This window comes from Myripristis murdjan, chromosome 5, assembly GCF_902150065.1.
Source record: "Myripristis murdjan chromosome 5, fMyrMur1.1, whole genome shotgun sequence".
Taxonomy (NCBI): Eukaryota; Metazoa; Chordata; class Actinopteri; order Holocentriformes; family Holocentridae; genus Myripristis; species Myripristis murdjan.
This window is the reverse complement of record NC_043984.1, coordinates 490,829-518,553: the sequence shown is the minus strand read 5'-3', so window position 1 is coordinate 518,553 and position 27,725 is coordinate 490,829. Positions and strand designations below refer to the sequence as shown.

The 27,725-nt window shown below is 41.5% G+C and overlaps 1 protein-coding gene across 4 annotated transcripts in view; it reads right to left on the bottom strand.

Annotated features, from left to right (window-relative positions):
• Positions 1–27,725, bottom strand: part of plekha6 (pleckstrin homology domain containing, family A member 6) — a 159,188-nt gene that overhangs the window by 60,255 nt on the left and 71,208 nt on the right. Inside the window, exons 1-2 of one of the 4 annotated variants that reach the window (XM_030051587.1) lie at positions 26,675–26,709; positions 26,050–26,150 (exon numbers count right to left, since the gene is read on the bottom strand). Coding sequence is in view for 1 of the 4 variants with exons in the window: in XM_030051586.1 (XP_029907446.1) it covers positions 26,050–26,150 (101 nt within the window). In the remaining 3 variants the exon portion in view is untranslated. Of the gene's footprint in view, positions 1–26,049; positions 26,151–26,263; positions 26,538–26,674; positions 26,710–27,725 lie in introns of those variants that run through there. The other 3 variants (XM_030051589.1, XM_030051590.1, XM_030051586.1) reach the window with 3 other exon arrangements.

The window sequence follows — 27,725 nt, the reverse complement described above, 5'->3', positions numbered from 1 at the left end:
AGTAAAATAATAATCCCTACTCTTTCTTTGCTATCAATATGTGTGTGTGTGTGTGTGTGTGTGTGTGTGTGTGTGTTTGCATGTGTGTGTGGAGGAGGGGCGCATTGGCATAGGGGAAGAGGGAGAAATGATGTCACTGAGATACATGAGTCACTTCCTTCCACGGTGGAGTATACTGAGGCCCCACCCCAAATGGTGACAGGGAGGTGATGCAATTGGCTGAAACTGCTGCGTAGTAACAGCCAATAGTAACTTAGCAACGAGGGGAATGGAGCAATATCTATGTTGCATGGAACCAACACCCCCCTTCTTTGTCTTCTCCGTTCATCCATTCATCCAATGTTTCTTTCTCACCTGATAATAATGATATCAGTAATAATAATCCCAACAACAACATATTGTATATTATTATTATTATTATTATTATTATTATTATTATCATTATTACCATCATTGCTGTTGTTGAACTGGACCTGAAATCGATGTGTGATCAAATAATGCAGCCACTTCATGTACCATTAACACACTCTTCCTGTTTAAGTATGTCTGCATGTCTGTGTAAGTGTGTATGTGTACATGTTGCTCAGGTTACGTGTACTAATGTGAGTACATCTGCCAAGTGAGTTTGTTATACAACTGTAATTGTTCACAGGTATTTATCCATGAAAAATATATAATATGCAATTGTGTGTTTGTGTGTGTGTGTGTGTGTGTGTGTATGTGTGTGTGTGTAAATACCACCAGAACAAAGTGAACTCCAGTAGTCAAACATGCCCTCAGGTCTTAAAGCATTGCATTTCAGCCCGTCCCCCCATTCCATCTCTCAACATATGAGAGACAGTGCACACACACACACACACACACACACACACATACACACACATACCAATGCTGCACTACATCTCTCTCTAGTTGTCCCTGATCTGTGCATTGAGTTTAATGCCACTGAGCTAAAATTAAGCAATACCACACTTGAAGCTTGTGCTGTTATACTGAGTATCATCACGGCTGTGATTTGTTCGTATGCACAAGGCTGCATGCTGGTGTCAAAGTTAATCACAGCCGTGATGATATTGAGTTTAACAGCACGACCTTGGATGTGCTATTGCTTTTAAACAGCAGCTCTACAAACATCAAGTAACAGTAATAAGACACAACAGATTATGATTTCTCATTTATTCGATTTCGGCTCCCCAAACACAAGCAGTTCGGTCAGAACTCAAGCAGCTGAATTGAATACTGTAGCTCCTTGATCCAGTCCTCCTGTCGAATCAGTACTGAGCATGTGCAACAGAAATTTGACCTGATAAAACCCTCCATAACAGTAAAAATCTATCAGCTTGTTATGTAAAAATAGCATTGCTTTCATGTGTTTAGCAAATTGGATGCAGGAAGGTTGTTGCTATTAGCTTAATAATGAGCTTACAAAAACAAGACTAGCATTAGCCAACAAGGCCAGCTTTAACCAAAAAAGCTAAGTTAGCTAAGCTAAGTTTAGGTTTATCACTGTTTTATTGACACAACCATAAAACATGGGACTAAATGGCTTTATTTTTTACGGCAACGGCAGCGGACATGCATGCAGCAGCTGATGGCTCCCTCAATTTCAACAAAAATAGCGATTCTTCTGTTTTTACTGCTGAGAATCGTACCACCTGCGTGTGTATTACTTATGACAGTAATACACTCCTCAACATCAGGAAAGGAAGTGCAAAAATTGAACTGAGTGCCGCGGACCTTGGGATTATATCTGCTCTCGGCATCTTAAGACCCGACGACCAGGGCGTTCGGATCGGACGTCATCGCGGGCGGTGTAGTCGACGCAGGAGGAGGGGGAGGCGAGCCGGGGTGAGACTGAGGCTGAGGAGGCTTGGACCCAAGGCTGTGCCGTTACCCAGCCTACTCCTGGCTAACGTCCGATCACAGGAGAACAAAATGGACGAGATACGGCTCAGGCTGACCCAGCAGGGAGAGATCAGACACTGCGGCGTTCTCATCCTAACAGAGACGTGGCTCCATGAAAACATACCGGATGAGGCTTTAACACTGGACGGGCGGAGCCTGTTCCGGGCCGACAGAACACAAGACTCTGGTAAGACGAGAGGGGGCGGGCTCTGTGTGTACATCAATGATGCATTGTCACTTCAGTGATGCTAACGGAACTCGGCGCAAGCGCCTCGTTCCTGGCCGCATCACTGTCGTGACAATAATAACGGTCAAGCACACCCTCTCGTGTAATAATGCTTAATTGGTGCACAGGTGCAGTCAGAGTGGATGGAAAATGTTCACCTGACATTGAGTTTTTACTGCTCAGATGTCGGCCATATTACCTGCCTAGAGAATTCACCAGTGTGTTTGTTGCTGCTGTTTACATTCCACCGGATGCAAATTCAAAAAATGCACTCCAAGAATTGTATGAGGTCATCAGCAGTCACATGGCAAAACAGCCAGATGCTGTTATTATTGTTGCTGGGGATTTTAATCAAACAGACCTCAGAACTGTTCTGCCTAGATTCCACCAGCACGTCCACATCCCCACCAGAGGAAACAACACACTGGACCATGTCTACACCAATGTTCCTGGCAGCTACAGAGCCCTCAGTCAGACCACATCTCCCTGCTTCTCCTGCCTACCTACATCCAGCTGACAAAAAGGGTCAAACCAACTGTAAAAACAGTTAAAGTGTGGACAGATGAAGCTACAGCAGCTCTACAGGACTGTTTTGAATGCACAGACTGGCAGATGTTCAGGGATGCTGCTATATTAACCATATTGACCTTGAAGAATACGCATCATCAGTGACATCATACATCAGCAAATGTGCTGATGATGTGGTAAAAACAAGGACAGTTAAATCATTCCCTAATGAGAAAGCCTGGATGAATGGAGAGGTGAGAGCTCTATCTAGAGCCAAAAAAGCTGCCTTCAAGTCAGGTGACAAAGAAGCCTACAACACTGCAAGAGCAAAACTGAAAGCTGGCATCAAGGAGGCAAAGCGAAGGCATCAGCAGAGACTGGAGAGAGACCTCAACACCAACAACAGCAAAGACTTGTGGCAGGCGGTCAAAAATGTGACAGGCTACAAAAGCAGGAGCGCTCCCATCATGTGTGAGGCCACGTTACCAGACGAGCTAAACACATTTTATGCTCGCTTTGATCTCCTCAACAGAGAGTCAGCTGTAAAGTCTACTCCGCCTCCAGAGGACCGGCCACTGTCAGTATCCACAGTGGATGTGAGGAAAGTCCTGCTGAAAGTGAATATGAGTAAAGCTGCTGGGCCTGACAACATCCCTGGCCGTGTACTAAAAACATGTGCCAACCAGCTAGTAGATGTCATTACTGACATTTTCAACAAATCGCTGTCACAGGAGAGTGTTCCCACCTGCTTCAAGACAGCCACCATCATCCCTGTGCCTAAAATGTCTGCAGTGTCTGATCTAAATGATTACCGCCCTGTGGCACTCACCCCCATCCTGATGAAGTGCTTTGAGAAACTGGTTCTCCAGCACATAAAGAACAACATCCCTGCCAGTCTGGACCCTCAGCAGTTTGCATTCAGAACCAACAGATCCACAGAGGATGCCATCTCCACTGCTCTCCATTCAGTCTTCACTCACCTTGAGAAAAGCAACACCTACATCAGAATGCTGTTTGTTGATTTCAGCTCAGCTTTCAACACAATCTCCCCCATGAAGCTGATTGGAAAACTGAACACTCTGGGCATCAGTACCACTCTCTGCAACTGGATACTGGACTTCCTCACAAACAGACCCCAGTCAGTTCGGATTGGCAGTCTCTCCTCCTCCACTCTAGTGCTCAACACCGGAGCCCCCCAGGGCTGTGTGCTCAGCCCCCTCCTGTTCACGCTGTACACCCACGACTGCAACCCCCGACATGGAGAGAACTCTATTGTGAAGTTCGCAGATGACACCACCATCATCGGCCGGATTTCCAACAATGATGAGTTCTCATATCGGGAGGAAATCAACCATCTTGCAAAATGGTGCACAGACAACAACCTTCTGCTCAACGTCAGCAAAACCAAAGAGCTGATAGTTGATTTTAGAAAAAAAGAGGCAAAGACACACAACTCTGTCTACATCAATGGAGCTGAGGTGGAGCAAGTGAGCAGTTTTAAGTTCCTGGGAATCAACATAACAGAGAACCTAACATGGACTTCACATATCTCTGCCCTGATTAAAAAAGCTCAGAAACGACTGTATTTCTTAAGGAAACTTAAGAAAGCAAAATTCCCACGCCAAGTTCTTGTCAGCTTCTACAAAGGAGCGATTGAAAGCATCCTGACTGGAAACATCACAAACTGGCATGGGATGTGCACGGCCCAGGACAGGAAGACTCTGCAACGAGTGATTAAAACTGCCCAAAACATCATTGGAACCCATCTACCAAGCATCAGTGATATCGGGGAGGTGAGGTGCCTGCGCAGAGCCAAAAGGATCCTAAAAGACAACACCCACCCCAGCCACAGCCTGTTCACCCTGCTGCCATCAGGCTAAAGATACAGAAGTATTCGCTGCCATACCACCAGACTACAGAGCAGCTTCTTCCCTCAGGCTGTGAGACTACTAAATGCACCATCTGCACTCCTCCATGTTTAATAATTTTATTTTCTATACAATCAATTAATCAATCAAGAGGGAACCACACTTTAATTTCATTATTCAACCTGTTGTATAATGACAAATAAACTTCCTTGTATCCTTGTATCCTTGTTAGCGATCTGCAGAGCTGCCAACTCTCACGCATTGGCCGTGAGACTCACGCATTTGATTGGCTTCACACGCTCTCACGCCACACCTCTGATTTCTCACGCTGATGTGCTCATCAAGAGCCTTTTTTTTCTTTTGACTAAAAACAGTTCTGTTTATCTGTGATCTATCTGCTGAGCCTGAAAAAAGCCACTTGTGGTCGATAAGTTATGCCTGCAGAGCAGAGGCGGCGGCAGCTGGGCCACTTTTACAAGAGGCTCAGCCAATCAGAAGAATCTTTTCGATCAATCAGGGACTTCCACTCACCCCACCGGCATATTATCCAATGAAATGAATGAGTTAGAGGATACTCACATTACAAAGTTTGCACTGTGCCCAAGCACGTTTGCCCCTAAAATCCGGATTATTTGACCAGTGTGATCGCTCTGTTTCGTGCTTGAATACAGTACACTTCCCCCGCTCTGGCACGGTTGGAAGGGGTGTGCTTCAGCACAGTATGGGCGCATACACGAGCACATGTACAGTCACGCACGCAGCGCGAATGTGGATACAACGTAAATCATGCAATTTTCCTCAAAACCGTTTAATGCGGGCAGCACGGTTACCGGCGAATGGCCGCGTTGCACAATCAATAATGAACCATGCTGTCTGTGTCAGTTGTGCTGCTGCAACCGCATATAAACAAAAGTCGGTTTATAATGAAAGTATGCCGGTCTGTGTGCACGGCGCACCTGTCAGATCCGGCAGACCTGATGCCGGCCGGCACCACGCCGACACCGCGCCGGCACCGCGCCGGCACCGGCCGGTGTGCGGCCACCCGGTCAGGTCAGGTCTGCCGGATCTGACAGGTGCCGCTCAAGCTATTAGTTGGATGCTTTCTGATGATGGCAGAGCGGTTAGTGTCTCCGCCTGCCATGGAGGAGAGCGGGGTTCAATTCTCTAGCCGGACAGGAGGGCATTACCTCACTTTGTTGTTAACCATGACAATGAAGTGATTCTTATTATTATTCTGCCTGTCATTGGCCTTGTTCAGACTTTATGGGGAGATATATATAATTATACCCCCACCCCCCACCCCGCCCCGTCCATAAAATCTCACTCCAAGTTTTTTTGAAAAGTTGGCAGCTCTGGATCTGGCAAGAGGTATGGATCGGGTTGTGACAAACATTAAACGTCTCCTGACCGCAAGCTAGCTTGCCAGGAAGTTTCCAGCATAGTATCCCCTCATGCTACTTTCTTGCCCTTAAAACTGTCTATCTTTGGCATCCAAAGCTCAGACCAAAACCAAAACCACAGCCTGGGAGGTAGCATTGCCAGTCACCAATGGGTGGTGCTGCTGGTCAAATGTGGGGGCAAAAAAGGGAGAAAACTTGTATCCACACTTCTGTCCTCCAACATGTCGTTCCCTGATCAACATTCACAATTTTTTTTTTTTTGTTCATGTTTGTGCTGACGTGGTGTGAAGTTTAACGTTACAACCTAAATCCCAGGTGTTAATGCGTTTAACAGTTATTGCTGAACACTAGTAAAGCAGAGTATTAGCACTCACCTTAGTCCAATCAGATAACAAAACTAAATGACATTCATTCATTCATTCATCTTCTAAACCGCTTATCCTCACTAGGGTCGCGGGGGGGTGCTCTAGCCTATCCCAGCGCTCATAGGGCGAAGGCAGTGAAACACCCTGGACAGGTCGCCAGTCCATCGCAGGGCAGACAGACAAACACTGACATTCACACACACAGTCACACCTAGGGGCAATTTAGCTTCTCCAATTCACCTGACCTGCATGTCTTTGGACGGTGGGAGGAAACCGGAGTGCCTGGAGGAAACCCACGCAGACACGGGGAGAACATGCAAACTCCACACAGAAAGGACCTTGGGTGGGAATCGAACCCAGGACCTTCTCACTGTGAGGCGACAGTGCTAACTAAATGACAACTAACTAAAATTTAGAAAAAGCACATTTGATTGTTGACTGTGCATGGTTCTCGTCACCAGACCTGACAGTCTGATGGTCAGATACTAGCAAAAAAGCAAGCAGACTTTCTCAAAAAAAATTAAAATAAATAAATAATCACATGTATAAATGAAGGACAATTCTCTCAACTCAACTCAAAACAGCTTACAAATGAACCATTTCTACTGAATTCTGTTTTTATCTGCAATAACCTGTGGACTCCAATATGGCCCCTAGAAGGTGTGTTACATCACATCAAAGCCCCCTACATAAGATGTAAATACCATCTCTTCCTGTGTGCTAACAGAACCTCCTGTCACTGGATGCTACTGACAACATGGGCAGAAGCAGGGAATCTTATGCATTTCTAATAGGTGGAGTTCCCCTTGTTCAGCCCTCCATTACTCGGACTAAATATAAGGCATTATATTTTCATGAAAATGCTCATGAAAAACGCAGTGATGATGAACCGTAGAGAAGTTTAAATTTTCCTCGTGGCAAAATTTCAAGAAGTATACTGTATACTATATACTGTAAACGCATTTTAAACTGAGTACCAGCTGAGATAGTAGCTTGAGAGAAATAGATATCTCCCCATGAACACATAAATTAATAATGATGCCTCCAGTAATTTCCTCTACAACAAAAGAGGCATAATTTAAAATGGATTCAGTTCATTCTAGGAACTCACCAAAGGCCTCTTAAAGTGTGTTGCTTTATAGTTACTCATGTTAATCCCGTTATTGCATTTTACACATAGCGACATGATGCTGAACATGTCAGAGGAACCTAGCAACAATGATTACGTTTACATGCACACCATATCAGGTCAATATTCTGGTTAAGGTAATATTCTGAATAAGGTGTTTATATGCGCTGCAGCAACTGGAATATTCCGTTTACATGTTACTTGGCATATTCCCAAGTTTTGGCGTATTCCACGCTCTTATTTAATGCAACACTCAACCTGCGGGGGGTAGCAATACGCCTATAGGCGTCTTGTCTGCTGGGAACAAAGAAGAAGAAGAAGGCGCTATTTCTGTGTTTTCTCCCATCGATATACTCCATGATATTAAAGTCTTTCATTAGCTGAAGGCAGACTGCCGTGTCCTCCTCACTCCAAATATGCTGGCTCTTGCTGCTTTTTGCCATGTCGTTCGCCTGGTGGTTCTCCCCGCTTGCAGTAACCATAACTTGCTTGTATTTATCTGTGTTTTAATGTTACTGTTGTCCATTGTTGTACTGTGACAATTGAATTTCCCCAAGGGATTAATAAAGTACCTACCTACTAGGGATGAGCAAGTACACCACTATCTGTATCTGTTTAACCATCTACACTATCCGTATGCGTATCCGTACTCGGAGTGGGCGGGGCCAAAACCTGAAGTGGGCAGTGGTTGAACCGGAAGCTGGCGGGGTGTGACCGGAAATGGGTGGGGCTTAACCGGTATGTTATTTTAAACCTGAAATTGATACAAGTTCATCAGAAGTTGCTATATTTATTGTTGATTGGAAAACTATTTTCAGAACAGCCTCAGAATTGAGCTTCAGACCAATGTTTTTGATCACAATAGTTAATGAACTATTTACAGAACAATTTTTTTATAAACACAGAAAAAGAATATTCTTAAGTGCATCAATGAATACAACACATGCAGTAGGCAATTATGAAGTACTAGAGAGAGAGTGTGTATATATATATATATATATATATATATATATACACTACTCACAAAAAGTTAGGGATATTTGGCTTTTGGGTGAAATTTATGGAAAATATAAAAAGTTCACGCTACAGTGATATTATATCATGAAAGTAGGGCATTTAAGTAGAAGCATGCACTGGTGATTTCCTCATCTCAAACAATTTCTTGAAACAAAAGCCAACAACAGTGGTGGATATACCACAACAAAAAATGTCAGTGTCAATAACTTGTCATGTGCCCTTGAGCATCAATTACAGCTTGACAACGACGTCTCATGCTGTTCACAAGTCGACTTATTGTCTGCTGAGGCATGGCATCCCACTCTTCTTGAAGGGCGGCCCTCAGGACATTGAGGTTCTGGGGTACAGAGCTCCGAGCCTCTACACGGCGACTCAGCTGATCCCATAGGTTTTCTATGGGATGCAGGTCTGGAGAAAGTGCAGGCCACTCCATTTGAGGTACCCCAGTCTCCAGCAGCCGTTCCCTAATGATACGACCTCGATGAGCTGGAGCATCAAACACCTGATGTGAATTTTGCCGTTAAACTCCTCGTTAGAGAACAGCAACTTGTGCAAAAAGTACTGAAACATGGAACAGTTGGACATGTGCATTCAGAAGTTTACAGAAGGTCACATTAAGTTCACTTGTAAAAGTTATAATGCATTTTAGGTTCATCCTGAAATTTCACCCGAAAGCCGAATATACCTAACTTTTTGTGAGTAGTGTATATATATATATATATATATATATATATACATATCAGGGTTTCCCCCAGTGCTTTATAGGCCTGGTGGGCCGCCAGGCTTTTCTTGCCCCCCCGCCACGCTAAGCGTCGCTTGTTTATTTATTTTAAATAGTTTTTTTATACACCAGAAACAGTGATACCAAAGACGGTATATAGAGCTTTTAACCGCATCTGGTGATACGGTTGAAAGCGCAATGGCGACATCGTATGGTCGATACGTGAACACTTTCTTTTTCCAAAGTCGGAGGAGCACTGGAGGAGACGATGAGCCCGCTCGTTCACCCCCAGGCCGGGGGGAGTGCATCCCCAGCGAGCCGACCGAGCCGCGGCTCGATGATGAGGCAGAGCCAGTGCGAGTTAGCACGAATGTTAGCACGTCGTCAGAGCCGAAATTACCAGGATAACGCCCACCAAGTTGCGCCGCTACGCGGAATATGGCGGGATTTTACATAAGTTGAATGAAATGTCGTTTTTGAGTGGAATATGAACATATGTCTGGCAAAGGCACAGAAGATTTCCAGCTACCGCAGCGCACTGACATAGATTGTGTAACAAAGTGAAGAGTCGCCACTCTGCTCTATTTTCACTGGCTAACAGCAACACACTGGCTTAGCTGTCTATTCAGAGAAGAGGTGTACTCTGGCTTATTTTTCAATCTATGTTATCACAGGTGTGTTTGATAAGTAATTTACATTTTTAAAATAATAATAATAATTTAACATGTTGTTAAATTATTGGAGTCAAACCCCCCCCCACAGCGGCCCGACCACTAGGCTTAGCAAGTTTTCTGGGGGAAGAGCGAGTTGAAAAACACCTCACCGCTACTGAAGAAAGACGCGACGTGAGCTGTGACACCTGAGTGAGTGACAGCTGAGGTTGTCCCTGTGTGTGTGTGTGTGTGTGTGTGTGTGTGTGTGTGTGTGAGCGAGGCACACGGCGTAGGGGAGGGGCGCTGTGTGTGACTGGCCTATCACACAACGTGGACACAGTCAGCTACCCAATAAGGATTTTCATTCATCACAAGCACAGATATTGACTCATATTACTCGGATCATACTCGTACTCGGCAAAAGTGTTATATCCGTACTGGATACTCATTTCAGCCAAGTATCTGGTTCAACCCTACTACCTACCTACCTACCTACCTACCTAACAACAAAGACGCCCCAGGATTCCTTGCAAAGCGAGCATGTGCAGATGTAACTGAATATTCCGGTACAGGGCATTTTCTGATTAAGGTGTTTACATGGCACAGTATTCTGGTTATAACAGGCATATGCCAGGGGTCTTATTCGGAATTTTCTCCAACCGGAATATGACCTTAATCGGGTTCGGTAGATAGATAGATAGATAGATAGATACTTTATTCATCCCGCAGGAAATTCATGTAGGTGTTTACATGACTCGTGCGCAACCGTAGTATTGAGGATATTCCAAATAATACAGGAATATGGTGTTTTTCTGTCCGAAGTTTCTCCTCATTATTCGGGAGCTTTTTTCTAAAGAAAAAAAACGTTTGGATGCGTGTTTTGAGCATGATTTTGAGCCAATTACAAGAGATTAAAACAAAACGTAACAAAAAACATGTTGGTGCGTGTTTTCAGCCAATCACATCCATCTGAGACACTGCCACAGTTTAGTTTTGGTGAGAGCCCTCAGGCTCAGTCCCTTACGTCATCGTAGAGTAGGAACAGCACATAACATAAGCAGGCAGCACTGCAGGAACACAGCAGGTACGTTGAATCTAGGGGCTAACATTAATTACATTAGCATTTTTCTCACAGACAATAACGGGAAAAGAAGCAGCTATGAAACAGTGGATAAATTTTTTTGAGTGTCACAACTGTTGAGAAATGACTTGTTGCACTAGCAGAATTTGATCCATTCAGTCCGATTACGTTTGGAATGTCTAGAAGAGTCGCACGATTAAATTATTTTATTACCGTTCTAGTTAGCCGAGAACCAAACCGGAAGTTAGCCGGCTAGCTCGGCGGAAGTCTCTAGTGCACCCACTTCCGGTTTCTTCCTGAATCCAAATAACGAATCCGAAGTATTTTTTTAAAAGCCCGAATCCAAACCCGAATACAAATAGTGCAATGGCTGTACACCCCTAATTTCAAATTCATCAAAGACTCATTTTGACTGTTTTATTTTGTAAGATTTAGAATAATGCACTTTGATGTACATTAAGCACTGTGTAGAATGTACAGAGATTAAACAAAAAACCCTCAAACTCTCAACTCAAAATGTACAGTGTATGGACTGCTCAGTTTGGTGGTCAGCAAACACTGAAGAAACAAAGTAGTTTGAGGTGCCAAAGTCCACTCACTGTCCTGAAAGATACTATACACAAACACGGGGACTCAGAGAGGAATAACCAGCTTGGGCCACCCATTTAACGATCGTTTGCTCATGACCATTGACCTCAACCAAAAAATACATTATACCTAACCACTGCCACTTCCAATGCATCCAGTTAAACGATGTAATAACATAAAAACTTGACACCAGAAACTTGAATCATTGCAGCTCTTCCCTCAACCTTGAACTGAAATTTAAACCAAAGAACACAATATCACAAATATTCAAAATTCTTACTCTCTAAAGACCAGGCAATAGCAGTTCCATCCCATAAATGGACCACAAACATAAATACACAGACTACGACATAAAGCTGCAAATCATCTGCAATAACATATTTTCCATGACATGACGAAAAGTCAACTAACACAATATAAGGTTATTCATGTCTTACATTACAACTCACATATGGCTTTGACACAAAGTGCACACCTGTGCCCACTCTCCCACCATTCCTGATGAGTACTTTCTTGCTCTCTGACTCTCAGGATATATTCATCACTTTTGGTGAGATCCTCAACATCCTAGGATGTTCCATATTACATTATAAACAACTAAGCACCATGAAGCATTGATACTAATTTAATCAGTATCAGTGCTATCAAACATAGTAACTGCATAGTTGCAATTGCATATTTTTATAACAGCTCTCAAAAAACCCATAATGCCTATTTTTTTGTTACAAAAATTATGCATTATGGGTGAAGTATTCCTTTAAGATGATTTGTCTCAACACAACTGTACTTTATATTACTGTTCTTTGTCCTTACATTGATGCATACATTGTATTCAGTTTTAGACTGCTTAAAACAGATTTGAGAGGTCAGTGGCAAATAGGGTCAAAGATTAAATAACAGTGACAAAATAATTTTGTTTGGTGGACAACAGCAAAGTAAGAGCTCATTCAAATTCAAAGGATGAGGGCTTCCTACAGATGAACCAGTATAATAAATACATCATCAACGAAACTGCACCATATCCATTGCATCAGAGGATATATAACACTAAGTGGACCAGATTTTCTTTTATATATCAGCAAACTAATTTATTGGTCTAACCCTTAAAATATATATTCACCACCATGTTCTTTTTAAACACTGGCCTAATTTACGTTCATTTAGTTATACAGTTTTCATGAGGATTTTTAAGGGACTTGAACATCCTCAGATTACACTGCACTAACTGAACTGAATTAGCTGTGTTTGCTCTGAAAGAACAGTCCTGTCGTCCAGTTTTGTGCTGTAAAGAAATCAAGCAGATTTCCCTCATTTCCCCCGATTTTTTAAAATGTTGTTGTATTTTTCTTGGAATTTTGCCAACACACACCCACACACACACACACACAGAACTACAACTAATGTGGGCTAATATATCTTTTGTGCATTTGGCCAAATTACAACTCACAATTTAGAAATGCCTCCCAAATGTTGCTGATTTACTGCAACATATTCACTGAAGTGTCCTGGGACACTGTGCCTGATATAGATGGAACTTGTGGGTGTCCCATGATTGCGGCAAAGTATGGCACTCCTCATAACTCGGCATAAGTGAACCAACTACTAGCGCCTCTCATCCACAACCAATCAGATTTTTTTGAAAGCTCAAAAAAGTATTATGATTCAAAAGAATGGGAAACCAGCGATAAGCAAATGACACAATTAGCAAAAAGGTAAAGAATAACTTGCATATGACAAGAAAAGTAGCTAAATAAATTAATAAATACATAAATAAATATTTTTACAAGAAAATAATCATACAATTTGCCAAAAATTTACCAGAAAATTACTCAACAATTAGCAAAACACTGCCAGACAATTAAAAAAAAAAAGAAGTAAAACATACCATAAAAATATGTTTCAAATTATTATATTATATTTTAAAAAACATATTACTAGAAAAAAATCATCATAAAAGTAAATTCGTGGTGAAATACGACAAAATTTAGCAAATTAGCAAAGAGAGTTCAAAGAAAAAAATTATAAACAATTTTAAAAAATGTAATATGTTACAATTATTGTCATATTTCTTATGGTTAATTGCTTGTGAAACGCAAGCATTTGAACTGTTTCTCATTTTGCTAAGGACCCCTGGACCAGAAGACCCTCATAGACCCTGGTGGTCCTCAGACCCCACTTTGAAAACCTCTAAATGAGTGAACTGAACCACCGAGTGAATTCAAGACAATTCACTCGAATCCAAGACAAATTCAAGATTCTAACAGGACAACTGTGCTGCCTAAGGCAACATTCAAAAGACAAAAAGGGCAGAAACACAATGCATCTGTGTGCACAAATGTGAGGAGTTGTGGTGATACTGTAAGTGCTGTTATAAGCCATATGCTACACCTGCATTTTGAAAGCCATGGTACAAAGTGTGTGTGTGTGTGTGTGTGTGTGTGTGTGTGTGTGTGTGTGTGTGTGTGTGTGTGAGAGAGAGAGGCTAACCAGGGGCAGCATTTCAATAGCGTGCTTTCACTGGTGTTGCATTTTAAATGGTTGCATTGACTGCATTTCCTGCAGGCTAGGCTTGGCTTGGCTTCGCTAGATGAAAATACACACCCAAACATACACACACACACACACACACACACACACACACTCACACACATCCTGTTTCACAACAGTGTTGATAGAATATTAATGAAGGAAAAGGTTTATATAAGAACAGAGTCTTCATCATCATCATCATCAGCTTATCTCTCTCTCGCTCCTCCAGGTCTTAGCCACAATTTATGAAACCATGTTAGTGCATCTAGAAGTGTATATGTATGTATACATATAAACACATTTACTGATCACTTTTTCTACAGCTGACATATATTCATACTGCATATACATAACAAGCACTTATGAATGTAATGACAAACATTTTCTTCCCTGCAGACATTCAAATAATTTCCGGTCTCATTTAACTTTGACATTTGAAAAGAATCATTAGATCAATAAATAATTGTGCCTGGGGTCCATGCACATATGCAATATCTATCCAAAGAAACTGAACTGTGGAGCAGACCACACACTAAAACCAAACACCATTGTGTTTGGTTGAAGGTAAGTAATTGTGTTGGGTTCATAAAATATTGTGTATTTTTGATCAAACCAAGAGCTAACATTACAGTTGGAGGCTACGGTAACTTAACATGACCTGACCGTGCTTTCCTAGCAAAGCAGTCAGCTAATCAGCTAATTTAGCCTGGCACAGCCCAGGTGACACTGACAACTTCTGAGAGATACACCATAAAAGGCAGACCCTGACATCGTTAGATTCAGCAGAAAATACTCAACATTTTGATATATAATGTGCATATTTGATTAACTATGGGGATGAACACTGAAAGAAAGAGCCATTAAAAGGACCAGTGATTTTGCATTTTAATGTAATATCTACAAAACATATACCGTATTTCCCCAATTAATCTCCCGGGTGTTTAATACGCAAAATCAGCTTGGACCCCAAGCGTTAAAAGAACCAGGCGGCTCTTCGCTGCAGGCCTTTATTTATTTTTGCACAGACCTGCACCAGGCCATTACTGTGATGACAGTTACTGTCCAACATATTTACAGTCGGTCGATTTAGGATTACGGTACACCCTTTTTTCTAACGTTAGCTAGCTCTCTTATTTTGACAGAAAACGGAAGTGCCGCACAGTTATTGTGCGGCTAACTGTTTACTTCTGCAAAAATAAGGTGAATAGCCCTATTTTGGGTTACCTCAATATAATGCAAATAATCGCCCCGGCGGTTATTTGGGTGGACGTTTAATATGCAAAATGGGTGCAGACCGCAGGCGTTTATAAGAACCAGGCAGCTATTTGCGGCCGGGTGATTAATTGGTGAAATATGGTACATATCATGTTTCCGCTAATCTTTTCCCTAAAATCAGAAGACGTATTGTAGAACTCCAATATAATTTTTCCCACCATTTATCAAGCCATTGGTTTCCATTCATTCCACTATGATATGAAAATTTACTTTAAGAGACTTTAGACTTTCTTCACAGCAGTATACACTATATTACCAAAAGTATTCGCTCACCCATTCAAATGATCAGAATCAGGTGTCCTAATCACTTGGCCTGGCCACAGGTGTATAAAATCAAGCACTCAGGCATGCAGACTGTGAAACAAGACATTTGTGAAAGAATGGGCCGCTCTCAGGAGCTCAGTGAATTCCAGCGTGGAACTGTCATAGGATGCCACCTGTGCAACAAATCCAGTCGTGAAATTTCCTCGCTCCTAAATATTCCACAGTCAACTGTCAGCTCTATTATAACAAAATGGAAGCGTTTGGGAACAACAGCAACTCAGCCACGAAGTGGTAGGCCACGTAAAGTGACGGAGAGGGGTCAGCGGATGCTGAAGCGCATAGTGCAAAGAGGTCGCCGACTTTCTGCACAGTCAATTGCTACAGAGCTACAAACTTCATGTGACCTTCAGATTAGCCCAAGTACAGTACGCAGAGAGCTTCATGGAATGGGTTTCCATTGCCGAGCAGCTGCAGCCAAGCCACACATCACCAAGTGCAATGCAAAGCGTCGGATGCAATGGTGTAAAGCACGCCGCCACTGGCCTCTAGAGCAGTGGAGACGCGTTCTCTGGAGTGATGAATCACGCTTTTCCATCTGGCAATCTGATGGACGAGTCTGGGTTTGGAGGTTGCCAGGAGAACGGTACATTTCAGACTGCATTGTGCCGACTGTGAAATTTGGTGGAGGAGGAATTATGGTGTGGGGTTGTTTTTCAGGAGCTGGGCTTGGCCCCTTAGTTCCAGTGAAAGGAACTTTGAATGCTTCAGGATACCAAAACATTTTGGACAATTCCATGCTCCCAACCTTGTGGGAACAGTTTGGAGCGGGCCCCTTCCTCTTCCAACATGACTGTGCACCAGTGCACAAAGCAAGGTCCATAAAGACATGGATGACAGAGTCTGGTGTGGATGAACTTGACTGGCCTGCACAGAGTCCTGACCTGAACCCGATAGAACACCTTTGGGATGAATTAGAGCGGAGACTGAGAGCCAGGCCTTCTCGACCAACATCAGTGTGTGACCTCACCAATGCGCTTTTGGAAGAATGGTCAAAAATTACTATAAACACTCTTCTCAACCTTGTGGACAGTCTTCCCAGAAGAGTTGAAGCTGTAATAGCTGCAAAAGGTGGACCGACATCATATTGAACTCTATGGGTTAGGAATGGGATGGCACTTCAGTTCATAGTATGAGTAAAGGCAGGTGAGCGAATACTTTTGGTAATATAGTGTATGTCACCGTAATACAGATGAAAACAGTAGTTTTCCTAAAAGCAGCAGTACTGCTGCATTTTGATGACTTGAAATCTTTAGTATCCCCACATGATTTGCAGAATGATTTGTTGCAATGTAAAATGTGGAAATGGACCAAATACTGAAAATCTCTGGTACGGTCCTTTAAAGGAAGCTTCTGCTGGAAAAGCCTGTCTTGGACATGGTGGAGCTGCCTTCTCAAAGGTCATACCATGAAAAGTAGAGCTTTGACATAGCTATGTAGGAGATTGCCTTTAGATAGACAGATTACCTTTAGATAGAGACTAGAAATGCATAGTACGACCCTGCACACACGTGCGATGAGACATACACACTTATAATCCATTTAATGTTCTTGGTTAGTGTTTTACCTTGACCAAGGAGAAGGGCAGCGGGGCTACTCTGTATTCATCTGCAGGCTGTTACATATCAATAATCTCACACACCTTATTTGTGCAAAGTGTGATTTTAAGATGTAGATATTTAAAGTTGTGAACATGTACACATGAAGAAATATTATCTCCCGGCTACGGCCACACCTTTACCATTCCTCTCTCCAGCAGAGGATCAGTGGGTAAAGCTGCAGGTATGCTCAGGTTTCAACAGCTCACTCTGAGCGTCAAGATGGTAAACAAGCCAAGTCAGCTATGATACCATGATGTGAAATGTTAATTTTGGTTCTTTTCCTCCTTCAACATCGCAAACAGTGGCCAGCAGCTTGTAGGTGCAAATTTATGTAACTGAGTGTGAAGAGGGTGTCACTGAAAACCTACTGTAAATCCAGATATGGAATTGTAACCCATGTGCTGTGCTGCAGTTTTCATACACTGTAAAACTGTCTTACAAGTTGCATCACAAGTTGCATTTTTCTTGTAGTTTTCTTGCAAATTTCAGAATGTTTAGTTCATGTGCAATATGCCTGAAATTTATCTCCCTACCATTAACCCCAACCTTGTGAAAAATTTAGACCAATCCATCAATAACAGTCCCTGTCATACTCACAGACAGACAACAAATGGACCAGACTCGCAAGACTCTTATTGCCTCGTTTCTCTCTTATTTGCAGGCCTTTTCCACTGACAGTTGTCAGTTGTCATAAATAGAAGTGGTTTAACAGGAATCCCCAACTAGCTTTTGAGGAAGCATGCTGAGACAGGACCAGAGAGTCAAACAACTGAAGTAACTGAGCCTCACCTCTGTAATACCCTGAAAGATCCTTTCAAGTGAAACAAAACAGCAGGACCAAAACAAAAGAAAAACTGTTTCAACAAACCCATGACTGGCCAACTTAGAGAAAACACTTCTCAGCCAACCACAACAGGGCACTGCTACTGACAATTATCTGTTATTATGTAACTCCTTGTTATGCTGTCTGCCTGTCCACAAAGGACCATTTACCTACAAGGCATATTGACTTATATTAGCCGCTGTCCCATGAACCCAGCTTGTCTATGTTGTAAATGCCTCAAAAAGAATGCTCATAATTCATTTATGTGTGTTGCTAGCTTTCCTTGGTAAGCAAACACGCATCTTCAGAGCAGCTAACCACTGGTGGACAAGAACTGAGCGTCCAATGGTAAGTAAACATATGAACTCAGCTTACTTCATCTTCAGATATCTATCTATCTATCTATCTATCTATCTATCTATCTATCTATCTCTATATAGACAGATAGACAGATAGAGAGATAGATAGATAGAGATATATAGAGAGATATATAGAAATAGATAGATAGATAGATAGATCGATACATAGATATAGATATATAGATAGATATATACATATATAGCTCCCGTTGTGAGTGACTTTAGACTATCTGCTGCCAGCCAATCACAGCTACAGCAACAATAATGGAGTAGTGGACATATCAGAGGTGGATGATACTGACTAGACCTGTGTTGTGTATAAGTCAAGCCCTAAGTTCAGCTTGCACTAATAAGGACAGGCAGGCAATTGCCCAGTCCCCACAGCTGCCATGGTCACTTTGGTGCCATGAGCCTAACAGAAAAGTCAGTGTCAGTGCCAAAACAAATACAGCACTGTCACATTGTACCATGGTCAGTATGCATTTTGATGGAGGGGGCCAATTTCAACATCATTCTGAAAGACAAAATTCTTACCAAAAACATGATGGTAAGAAATCATATTAGAACAGTTCTAGAAACAGATTTGTACATGTTTTCACAGAACCAATGCAGAGACGGCATTCAAATGGTGGTGCAGGCTAACCTATCGACATCTGCCTAATATTGCCTTGGGATTTCACAATAGATACATTTGAGAATTTGCTTGTAAGAGGGTACAGTCCTGATAGTCTGCACACAATTACGCACGTTGACAAATTTGGTGGTACCCTTCCATTAAAGAAAGAAAAGCCCACAATGGTCACTGAAATAACTTGAAACTGACAAGCGGCAATTCTGGGGTTCAAGCAAAGAAAGCTGATTAGAAGTTAAATGCTTAAAGAGCTTCATTTAAAGTAACTGCTAGGGTATGTTTCAGATACTGATGTGGATATATCCAGCCAGTTTTGTAATGATTGGACAAACAACTTCTGATTTACAGTCCAATTTGTGATAAAACACACCTTTTTTTGCATTCATACCGCCCACTAGAGGTTGATTAAACTCTCATGGTACGTTTCAGGTACTGCATATTTGCAATGATTGCAATAACTAATTCTGATTTATAGTAATATTTTTATTATACCATGCCGCATTTTTGAATTTATAGCGCCCCCTTGTTAATTAAACTTTTGTGGCGATAGGACAATTTCTGATTTACACTCTGATTTGCCCATTTTTTGCATTTCCAGTGCCCACTAGTCACCGATTAATATGAAACTTATAGGGTATGTTTCAGGTACTTATGTGAACATATACTGCAAGTTGAGGATTCATGTACATCCGGTGATGTTTACAACAATTATGAATTTTTAAAGTTCAAAATTTTGCCCTTAATTATAGCACCCCCATCAGGCTGACTGGGGTCAAATTTCTTGGATAACATTTGCACACCACTTTCAACCAATGTGCAAAATTTTATGTTTCTGCTATTTAACAGCTCACAGGAATTTGTGAAAACATTTCTGAAGACGAAAAAAAGTAGCGGCAAATAGCGGCAAGCAGTAATTCAGGGTTTCGAGCCAACCAAAACAAAAAACAAACTAATGAAACTGCCCTGGACAAAAATGATGGGACCCTTAGCCTAATATTTTGCTGCACAACATTTTGAGGCAATAACTGTAATCAAGCAACTTCTGTAACTCTCAATAGGCCTGTTTCCACCACCGGAACTTCGGGGTAATTTTACGGGGCCGGGGCCGTTGTCACGTGTCTCAACCGCCGGAACTACCCCGAAGGAGAGACACTAACGTTGGCTTTAGCGGACATTAGCTAACGCTAACAACACGCATTTTGATGCCCCGGTCATGGTCGCGCAACCGCCTGGTAACTTTACAGGAACCTTCCTCCTACTCGGCCCTCTCAGTGGAGACACGGCAGTTGAGAGGGCCGAGGGAGAGGAAGTTCCTGTAGTAGCTCCTGCCCCCCAAATACTACCAGGAACCTTTTGGTGGAAACGGGCCTAATGAGACTTGAGACTGGCACCTGTCGAGAGGTATTTTGGCGCACTTGTTGTGAGCAAACTGCTCCTGCTGTCACAGGTTTGGAGGGTGCTTTCTCTAGACTGCATGTTTTGGCTCTTTCCTCTTTTCAATAGCATTTCGATCAGGGCTCATAGAGAGCCACTTCATTCTTTGGTGTTTTCAGCTGTGTGTTTTGAGTCATTATCCTGGACCATGACCTGCAACTAAGACCAAGCTTTCTGAGACTGGAAAGTATGTTTCACCCCAGAATGCCTTGATAGTCTTGAGACTGTACCCTGCACAGATTCAAAACACCCTGTGCCAGATGCAGCAAAGCAGCCCCAGAACATAACCGTACCACCTCCATGTTTCACAGTTGGTGAAGTGTTCTTTTCTTTGAATGCTTCATTTTTGTGTCTCTGAATATACAGCTGATGTGACTTGCCAAAGAGCTCCAGTTTTTTCTCATCTGTCCAAAAGAACATCCTCCCAGGCTTTTTTGTGATTTTTTTCAACAGTGGAGTCCTCCTTGGCCATCTACCATTAAGTTCGCTTTGGCTCAAACATGACGGACACTGATGTACCTTAACCTTGGAGTTCACCTTGAATCTATTTAGAAGTTGTTCTTGGCTCTTTGGTTACCATTTTTATTATCATTCTGTTCAATTTATCATAAATTTTCCTCTCACGGCCACATCCAGGGAGGATGGCTACAGTCCCATGGACGCTAAACTTCTTCATAATATTTGCAACTGTAGTGACAGGAACATCAAGCTGCTTGGAGGTCTTGTAGCCATTACCTTTAACATATTTGACTATAATTTTCTTTCTGATTTTCCTCCTCTCTCCTTTGCTTTCTTTGGTCCATATTCAGTATAGTGCACACCATGACACCAAACAGCAGACTGACTACTTTTAACCGTTTAAATAGGCCAACTGACCGACTGCAAGATTGAAGACACCTGCGATGCTAGTGACAGGACACACTTTAGTTTAACATGTCACTATGGTCAAATTATTTTCAATCTTTTCTAGGGGTACCAACTAATTTCTTCAGGCCAGCTTTGTTTTTTTTTTTTTTAAATGATTCTGCTGAACCACAGTTCCAAAGCAATGTCTGATTTTCCTTGGTTGATGTTCAGTAAATTATTTACTACTACTTTTGTCAGTTTCAAGTTATTTCAGTGACCATTGTGGGTTTTTCCTTCTTTAATGGAAGGGTACCAACAAAATTCTTATTTAGACCTTGATGCCTTCCTTCAACCTGACATATATCTGACAATATTCTTTGTATGTGAGAGCTGAATAAAGACAAGCTGACGTGTTATGTGGATGTAGGTTAACCTTGTTTGTTTCTGCTTAGTAAAGCTTTACATAAGTTGGTATGTTAGGCTTGTTGCCTCCCAGCGTCAGGATGAGCGACATAGCCAGTGACAGTGCGCTCTCTTTCACAACACTCTCAGCTCTGTGTGTGTCTCTCTCTCTCTCTCTCTCTCTCTCTCTCTATGTGTCCCTTCTCATACTGTAATCACTGTTTGTCTGGATGTCGCTCTTGGTACATTTAGTCCAAATCACTTTGTGTTTGCCGTTTGTAGGGCAAACACACTCAGTATACATGGTCTAGTGCAAAGTCCAGTGCAAATCCAGCATGTACACAAACACACCTGCACACACACACACACACACACACACATACACACACACACACACACACACACACACACACACACACACACACACACACAGAGACTGAGCTGGTATACTCAAGGTGACTTGATAACTTGCCAAGTGTTAGGGTTCCTCTGATTACCTAATATTCCTCATATGACACTGTCAGAGTTCCCAGAAATATCCACTGTTCAAATCCCAGTCTCCCCTCTGCATAATGCCAGACGCTGTGCTGGATTAGACTTGTCAGGTCTGGGAACTGGTGTACTATCTCTGATATGATGTGATGTAGCTTGCTTATAGACCAATTCCAGATGGATTCTAAATCCTTAGAAAAATTCAGTGACTATTAAGACTATTATTATGACTATGACAATAAATTAAGTAATACAAAGGCAAAGGATTTGTTTGGGTTGGATACTGCTCTTATTAAAACACAAAGCTCCACCCTGATCAAACCTATAACACATCTGATAAACCTCTCTATTAGAACTGGTAAATTCCCACAAAGCTGGAAAACAGCGATCATAACGCCAATTCTTAAGGCTAGAGCGCCAGACCAAGTAGGAAATTATAGACCAATTTTAATTTTACCTGTTTTCTCAAAAGTCTTGGAAAAAGTTGTTGCAGAACAACTGGTTGACTACCTTGAAAGTAATGAATTTATTTATCCTAAACAGTTTGGATTTAGGTCAGGGTACTCAACAGAAATGGTAAACTGCTACCTCACTGAAAACATCAAGAGCTCATTAGACAAGGATGATGTAGTGGGAGCAGTGTTTTTATACCTCAAAAAGGCTTTTGACACTGTGAACCTTGACATACTTTTGAACAAACTTAGCACCTTTAATTTTTCTGAGCAAGCAATTGGTTGGTTTGCATCATATCTTGAATGTAGAGAGCAACATGTTAAAATCAATGCAAAATTATCAATCCCCCGACGATCCAGAATGGGTGTTCCACAAGGCTCGATTTTAGGGCCTCTGCTTTTCAGCTTATACATAAATGATTTGCCAATAAGCTGTAAAAGAGCTGATGGCACCACTGTGTAACTCTGAAAAAGTACAAGATGCTTAGTTGTGACAGTTTTATCAAGTTTTCTTTTATCAGACTGATTTTTAAATGTTTGAATAATCTCGCCCCAGCTGTACCCTGTAATGTACCCAAAAATAAACACCAATAGAATAACTACAAGGGGATCAGCAAATGGCAACTGCAGGGTGGCACAGCGCAAAACTGCTTTCGGTCAATCATCTTTTTCAGTAAAAGGGATACATCTTTGGAATGCCCTACCAACAGAAATAAAAATACAGACTGATCCGAAAACATTTAATGAAAAGGTGAAACATTGGCTGAAAAAAAAACAAGCCTGTGGTCATTGATCTATGATCATGTCTATGCGCACATACACATAGATAGACATACATACATGCATTAATACAGATTATGCATGTATGTACACGGATACATACACCGATAAATATTACATCATTGCTAGGAATTAAGGAACATATACATGTGCACACATATGCAACACATGTAAATTGATTGTTATGTGATGTAAATACTGTTGTTATTGAGAATGTCACTATTTATTATGAGCTTTATTTAATTAATGTATATCTGGTATTGATATGTTATGCCTATTTTAAGTAGAAAAGCCTAACCAGGGACAGGGGTTGCAAATTAGCCTTGGCTAGAAATCCTATATGCAATGCATTTGTGTCATGTTGTTTTAACCTGTTACAATGTTTTTGTTTTTTTGCATTGTCCCTGACAAATAAACTAATAATAATAATAATAACAATAATAATAATAATAATAATAATAATAAATTATTAACTATTAAACTACTGAAAATAGCTTGAAAGCACCTCTACCTCCTAATCCTCATTGAGTATGGGATAGTATATGAATGTGCAAAACTACCCCCACATCCTGTCCCCAGGTAAACCAGTGGCTAAACACTGCATGTCATCCCTTGATGGCAACAGGCAATGCTGATCCAGCCCTACAAGTTAGAGCTTCAGTCAGACTCTGATTCTGCATAAGAGCCTGGTATGCATGAAAATCAACTTTGTTTATTTGTCAGTTTGTCTATATTGTTGTCAGCCTGCAACTGTCAAGTGCAGTGTAATGTAAACTAGAGCCATGCACAGTAATGTTAGCTAGCTGTGTAGTTTGTGTGGGTCATAGCTTTGATTTTATGTTTGTTTGGTGGGAGAGGTGTTTGGTCTTAGGGTTAGGGTTAGTTCTCCAGGCTGCCTCTGTGTGATGGCGGCATTTTGACAATGGTTGCCATTCATCTGCAGTCCACAGTGGAAAGCATTTTACATTGCCAAAATGCTGCTGTGCTAGTTCCAGCTGCATCAGTCATTATGCTCTAATTTGCATACTTTCAAATAATAAATGTTGATAGGTTCTACTCATTTGTGATGTCTTAAATTGTGCTCATAGGTACCCAGCACAAAACCAGATTTCAAGGAAGTGAGGACAAGGCTCTCTTCCTTCAGTGAAGGAAAGTGAAAAAGGGCACTGATTTGGCACCAATACCGATTTGTGAAGTCAAACTCAAGCTTCCAAGAGGATTGAAATAAAAAGAAAATTCATATTAGAGTAGACAATCGGAAATTCCATTTTTTGTAGAATTGATCAGTACTACACTGGCTGTCTGTGGGAAGCCCTTAACCGCAATTCATCCTAAGACATTTCAACTAGATTACACCCAAGGATGCATTTTGACAATGATGATGATTAATACTATTATTATTAACCTGGGCTTTACTGTTTCATTGTATAAGTTGGATAATATGTATAATCTTTCATGTAGGCCTGCTTTAACATCCTAAAAAAGATTCATTTTGGGGGAACAGATGCTGGAAATTTTTGACAAGAAAATGTTGACAATGAAAGTTATTGGGTACTAGCATAAATATTAATTATTATTTATATTAACTGTCAACAGCCTGAGCTCCAAAATGTTGGTATTAGCATTGGTCTTGAAAATCTCTTATCAGTGGAATGTTACTTCAGCATCCCCTCCAATGCCAAAAAGAGCATTACCCCACACATACACTCACACATGAGGTGAAGAGGCTCTGGTTCCAAAGCTATTCCCAGAGGGTCTCCTTAACAATCACAAATACCAAATGACTCAGTCATGAAATCAACTACTATCAATCATCCAGAACGAAACCAACACCCTTCATAAAAACTCAGCAATTTTAAGCAAGAGACCAGTTCAAACATCAATCAATCCTTGTTTTGCGACTGGATAACTATACACATTACAAAACATACACACATACATACATATACACACACACCTTTCAATATGGTGGTTAGGAACACTTGCTGCATTCATAAAAGCACACTATGAGAGATTTGAATGTGTTTGCAGTGTTTGGGACATATCAGTCTGGTAACATGTCAGAGAAAACGTTTGTTTATCATTGACTGTGTTGTCTGCCATTTTGTTGCAACATCATATATTTTCAGATCCTCTCACTCCAACTTGGAGCTCCAACTTAATTGGCATTCCTTTTTTCATGTAGGATGTAGGATTTGTTCTTGTTCTGAGAATCAATATTAGATATCCATCATTGTTTTTTTAAATTTATGATTATTATGTTTGGTAACCTTTTTCTCTGCAAATCCATACAGCATGAGAAGGCTGTGTTGTGAAATCCTACATAGTATGCCTTTAAATGATTTGTTATAGCGCTATAAAGAGTCAGTGGAAAAGTATTTCAACACAGTGCTACAGACAATCTTCATAACACCATAAAGAGATCAGTTGTTTCATAAGCCTAGAAGGAACCATGTTCTGGTGCTATTATAAACCCCTTTTTGTGAAGAGTTTTCTCTGCTGTGAGCCTTGCCCTTTAGAAATCATAGCCACTCATTTGTGTTATACAGTATGTGCTGCATTCCTTCCACAAAGGACAGTAAAACACATTTCCTAATGTGATCCAGCCAAGTGCATGCCACCCCATCCCTCATCCAGGACTCACCTTAAAACAGAACTTGCGAGTAATGTTATCAGATGGTTGAACCCCTCCAATCTGGAAGCTGAGCAGTGGCAAACTCCCCAACACTGTGTCCTCCTTCTCGTCTGGAAAGAGGAGGATATGGGAGATGGGAGAATCAAATTGCACTCCAGAACTATATAAAATAAACAAATAAATAAATAAAAAACAATTACAGGCCAAAGCAATTACTCCACACCTACAGAATAAAGGAGAACAACACAGGTTAAGACTGCTGTAGATTCAAACCAGCACAAAGTGTACAAATAGAGTGGAGTCAGAGCTGCTTCCCTCCTCTAGCCTGAGCAGTAGTCTGAAGACACACTCCGCTCCCACAGTGACAGCTTCCTAGAATAGATATCCTTTATGGTCCGAGGGTCCCTGTGATAAGCAGTGGTAATAGCTCACACACTCCCACACATATGCGCATGCGCACATACACCAGGATCCAACGGTGATAAATAAACACTGTAGAAGACGAGGAACACGGCAAGGTGCACATGTGCCAATTGAATAATAGAAGAAATCATGAAAAATACAGCGGCTCGAAGGGAATCCACTTCTGTGTGTCTACATCTCTCAGTCGTTCTCTCTCCCTCTGTCGTCGTACCTCACTCTGTTGTTTTCTCACTGTTCCCTTCCTCCCTCTCACTGAATGGAGCCCTGCGCTGACACAAGAGCCTCCCTCTGTTGCTGAATGTGTGTGTGTGTGTGTGTAAGTGTATGTGGGTGAGTGAGAGAGAGAGACACACAGAGAGAGTGAAGGAGAGGGACAATCAAAGAGAGGGAGATGAGAGAGAGGGGGAAGGGCTTTGTAATCATACAATACACTAGTCCCTGCTCTGCGTGTGTATGTGTGTGTGTGTGTGTGTGTGTGTGTGTGTGTGTGTGTGTGTGTGTATTAGCATGCATGCATGTCTGTGTGAGATAATGATCAGCCCATGTGACTCAGTGTTGGAGGAATCTCGGCCCCCAGCCAACTGTACCTGCCTGTCATCTGCACCAAATGGAAGGCCAAATTTATATTTGCGTACACACACACACACACACACACACACACACACACACACACACACACACAGGTAAGATAACAGTTAAATAGCCATATCTGCATGTCTTTCTCTTATTTATCTCACATATTTTGAAAGTTTTTTCTGTCTGTATGTCTGGGCTCAAAGTTTTTATCTTTTTTTATTTTAGGGCATCACACAATACCAAGCTAGATACAATTACTAAAACTACTAAAAAGGAGCATATAGTATATGTCATTCAAAATCCGATAAACACCGTTTAAGCACACTTCATTCTTGGCATGCCACCAGAAATAGCAGTCACTGATAAACAATACTCCAATATTCATCATAACAAAATATTGTATGATTTGTATGCATACCGTGAATAGTATACCTGCTCAGTATAATGACAATACAGGATCTCTTGAACTAATTAAATACCAAAACTTGCTCCACCTTGAAGACCAAAAGTTTGAGGTTTTATGTGCAGGTGTTGTTTTCATCTGAATCATTCAAATTTCTACAGCACAGATCATTTCAAAGCAGAATTTGGTTAAAACTGGATAAGGTTTAAGTGCTATCTATCAGATCAGTTTCAATTTGTACATGTTGATGAATCCTCCATGCCCACAAAAGTCAAACAAGGAG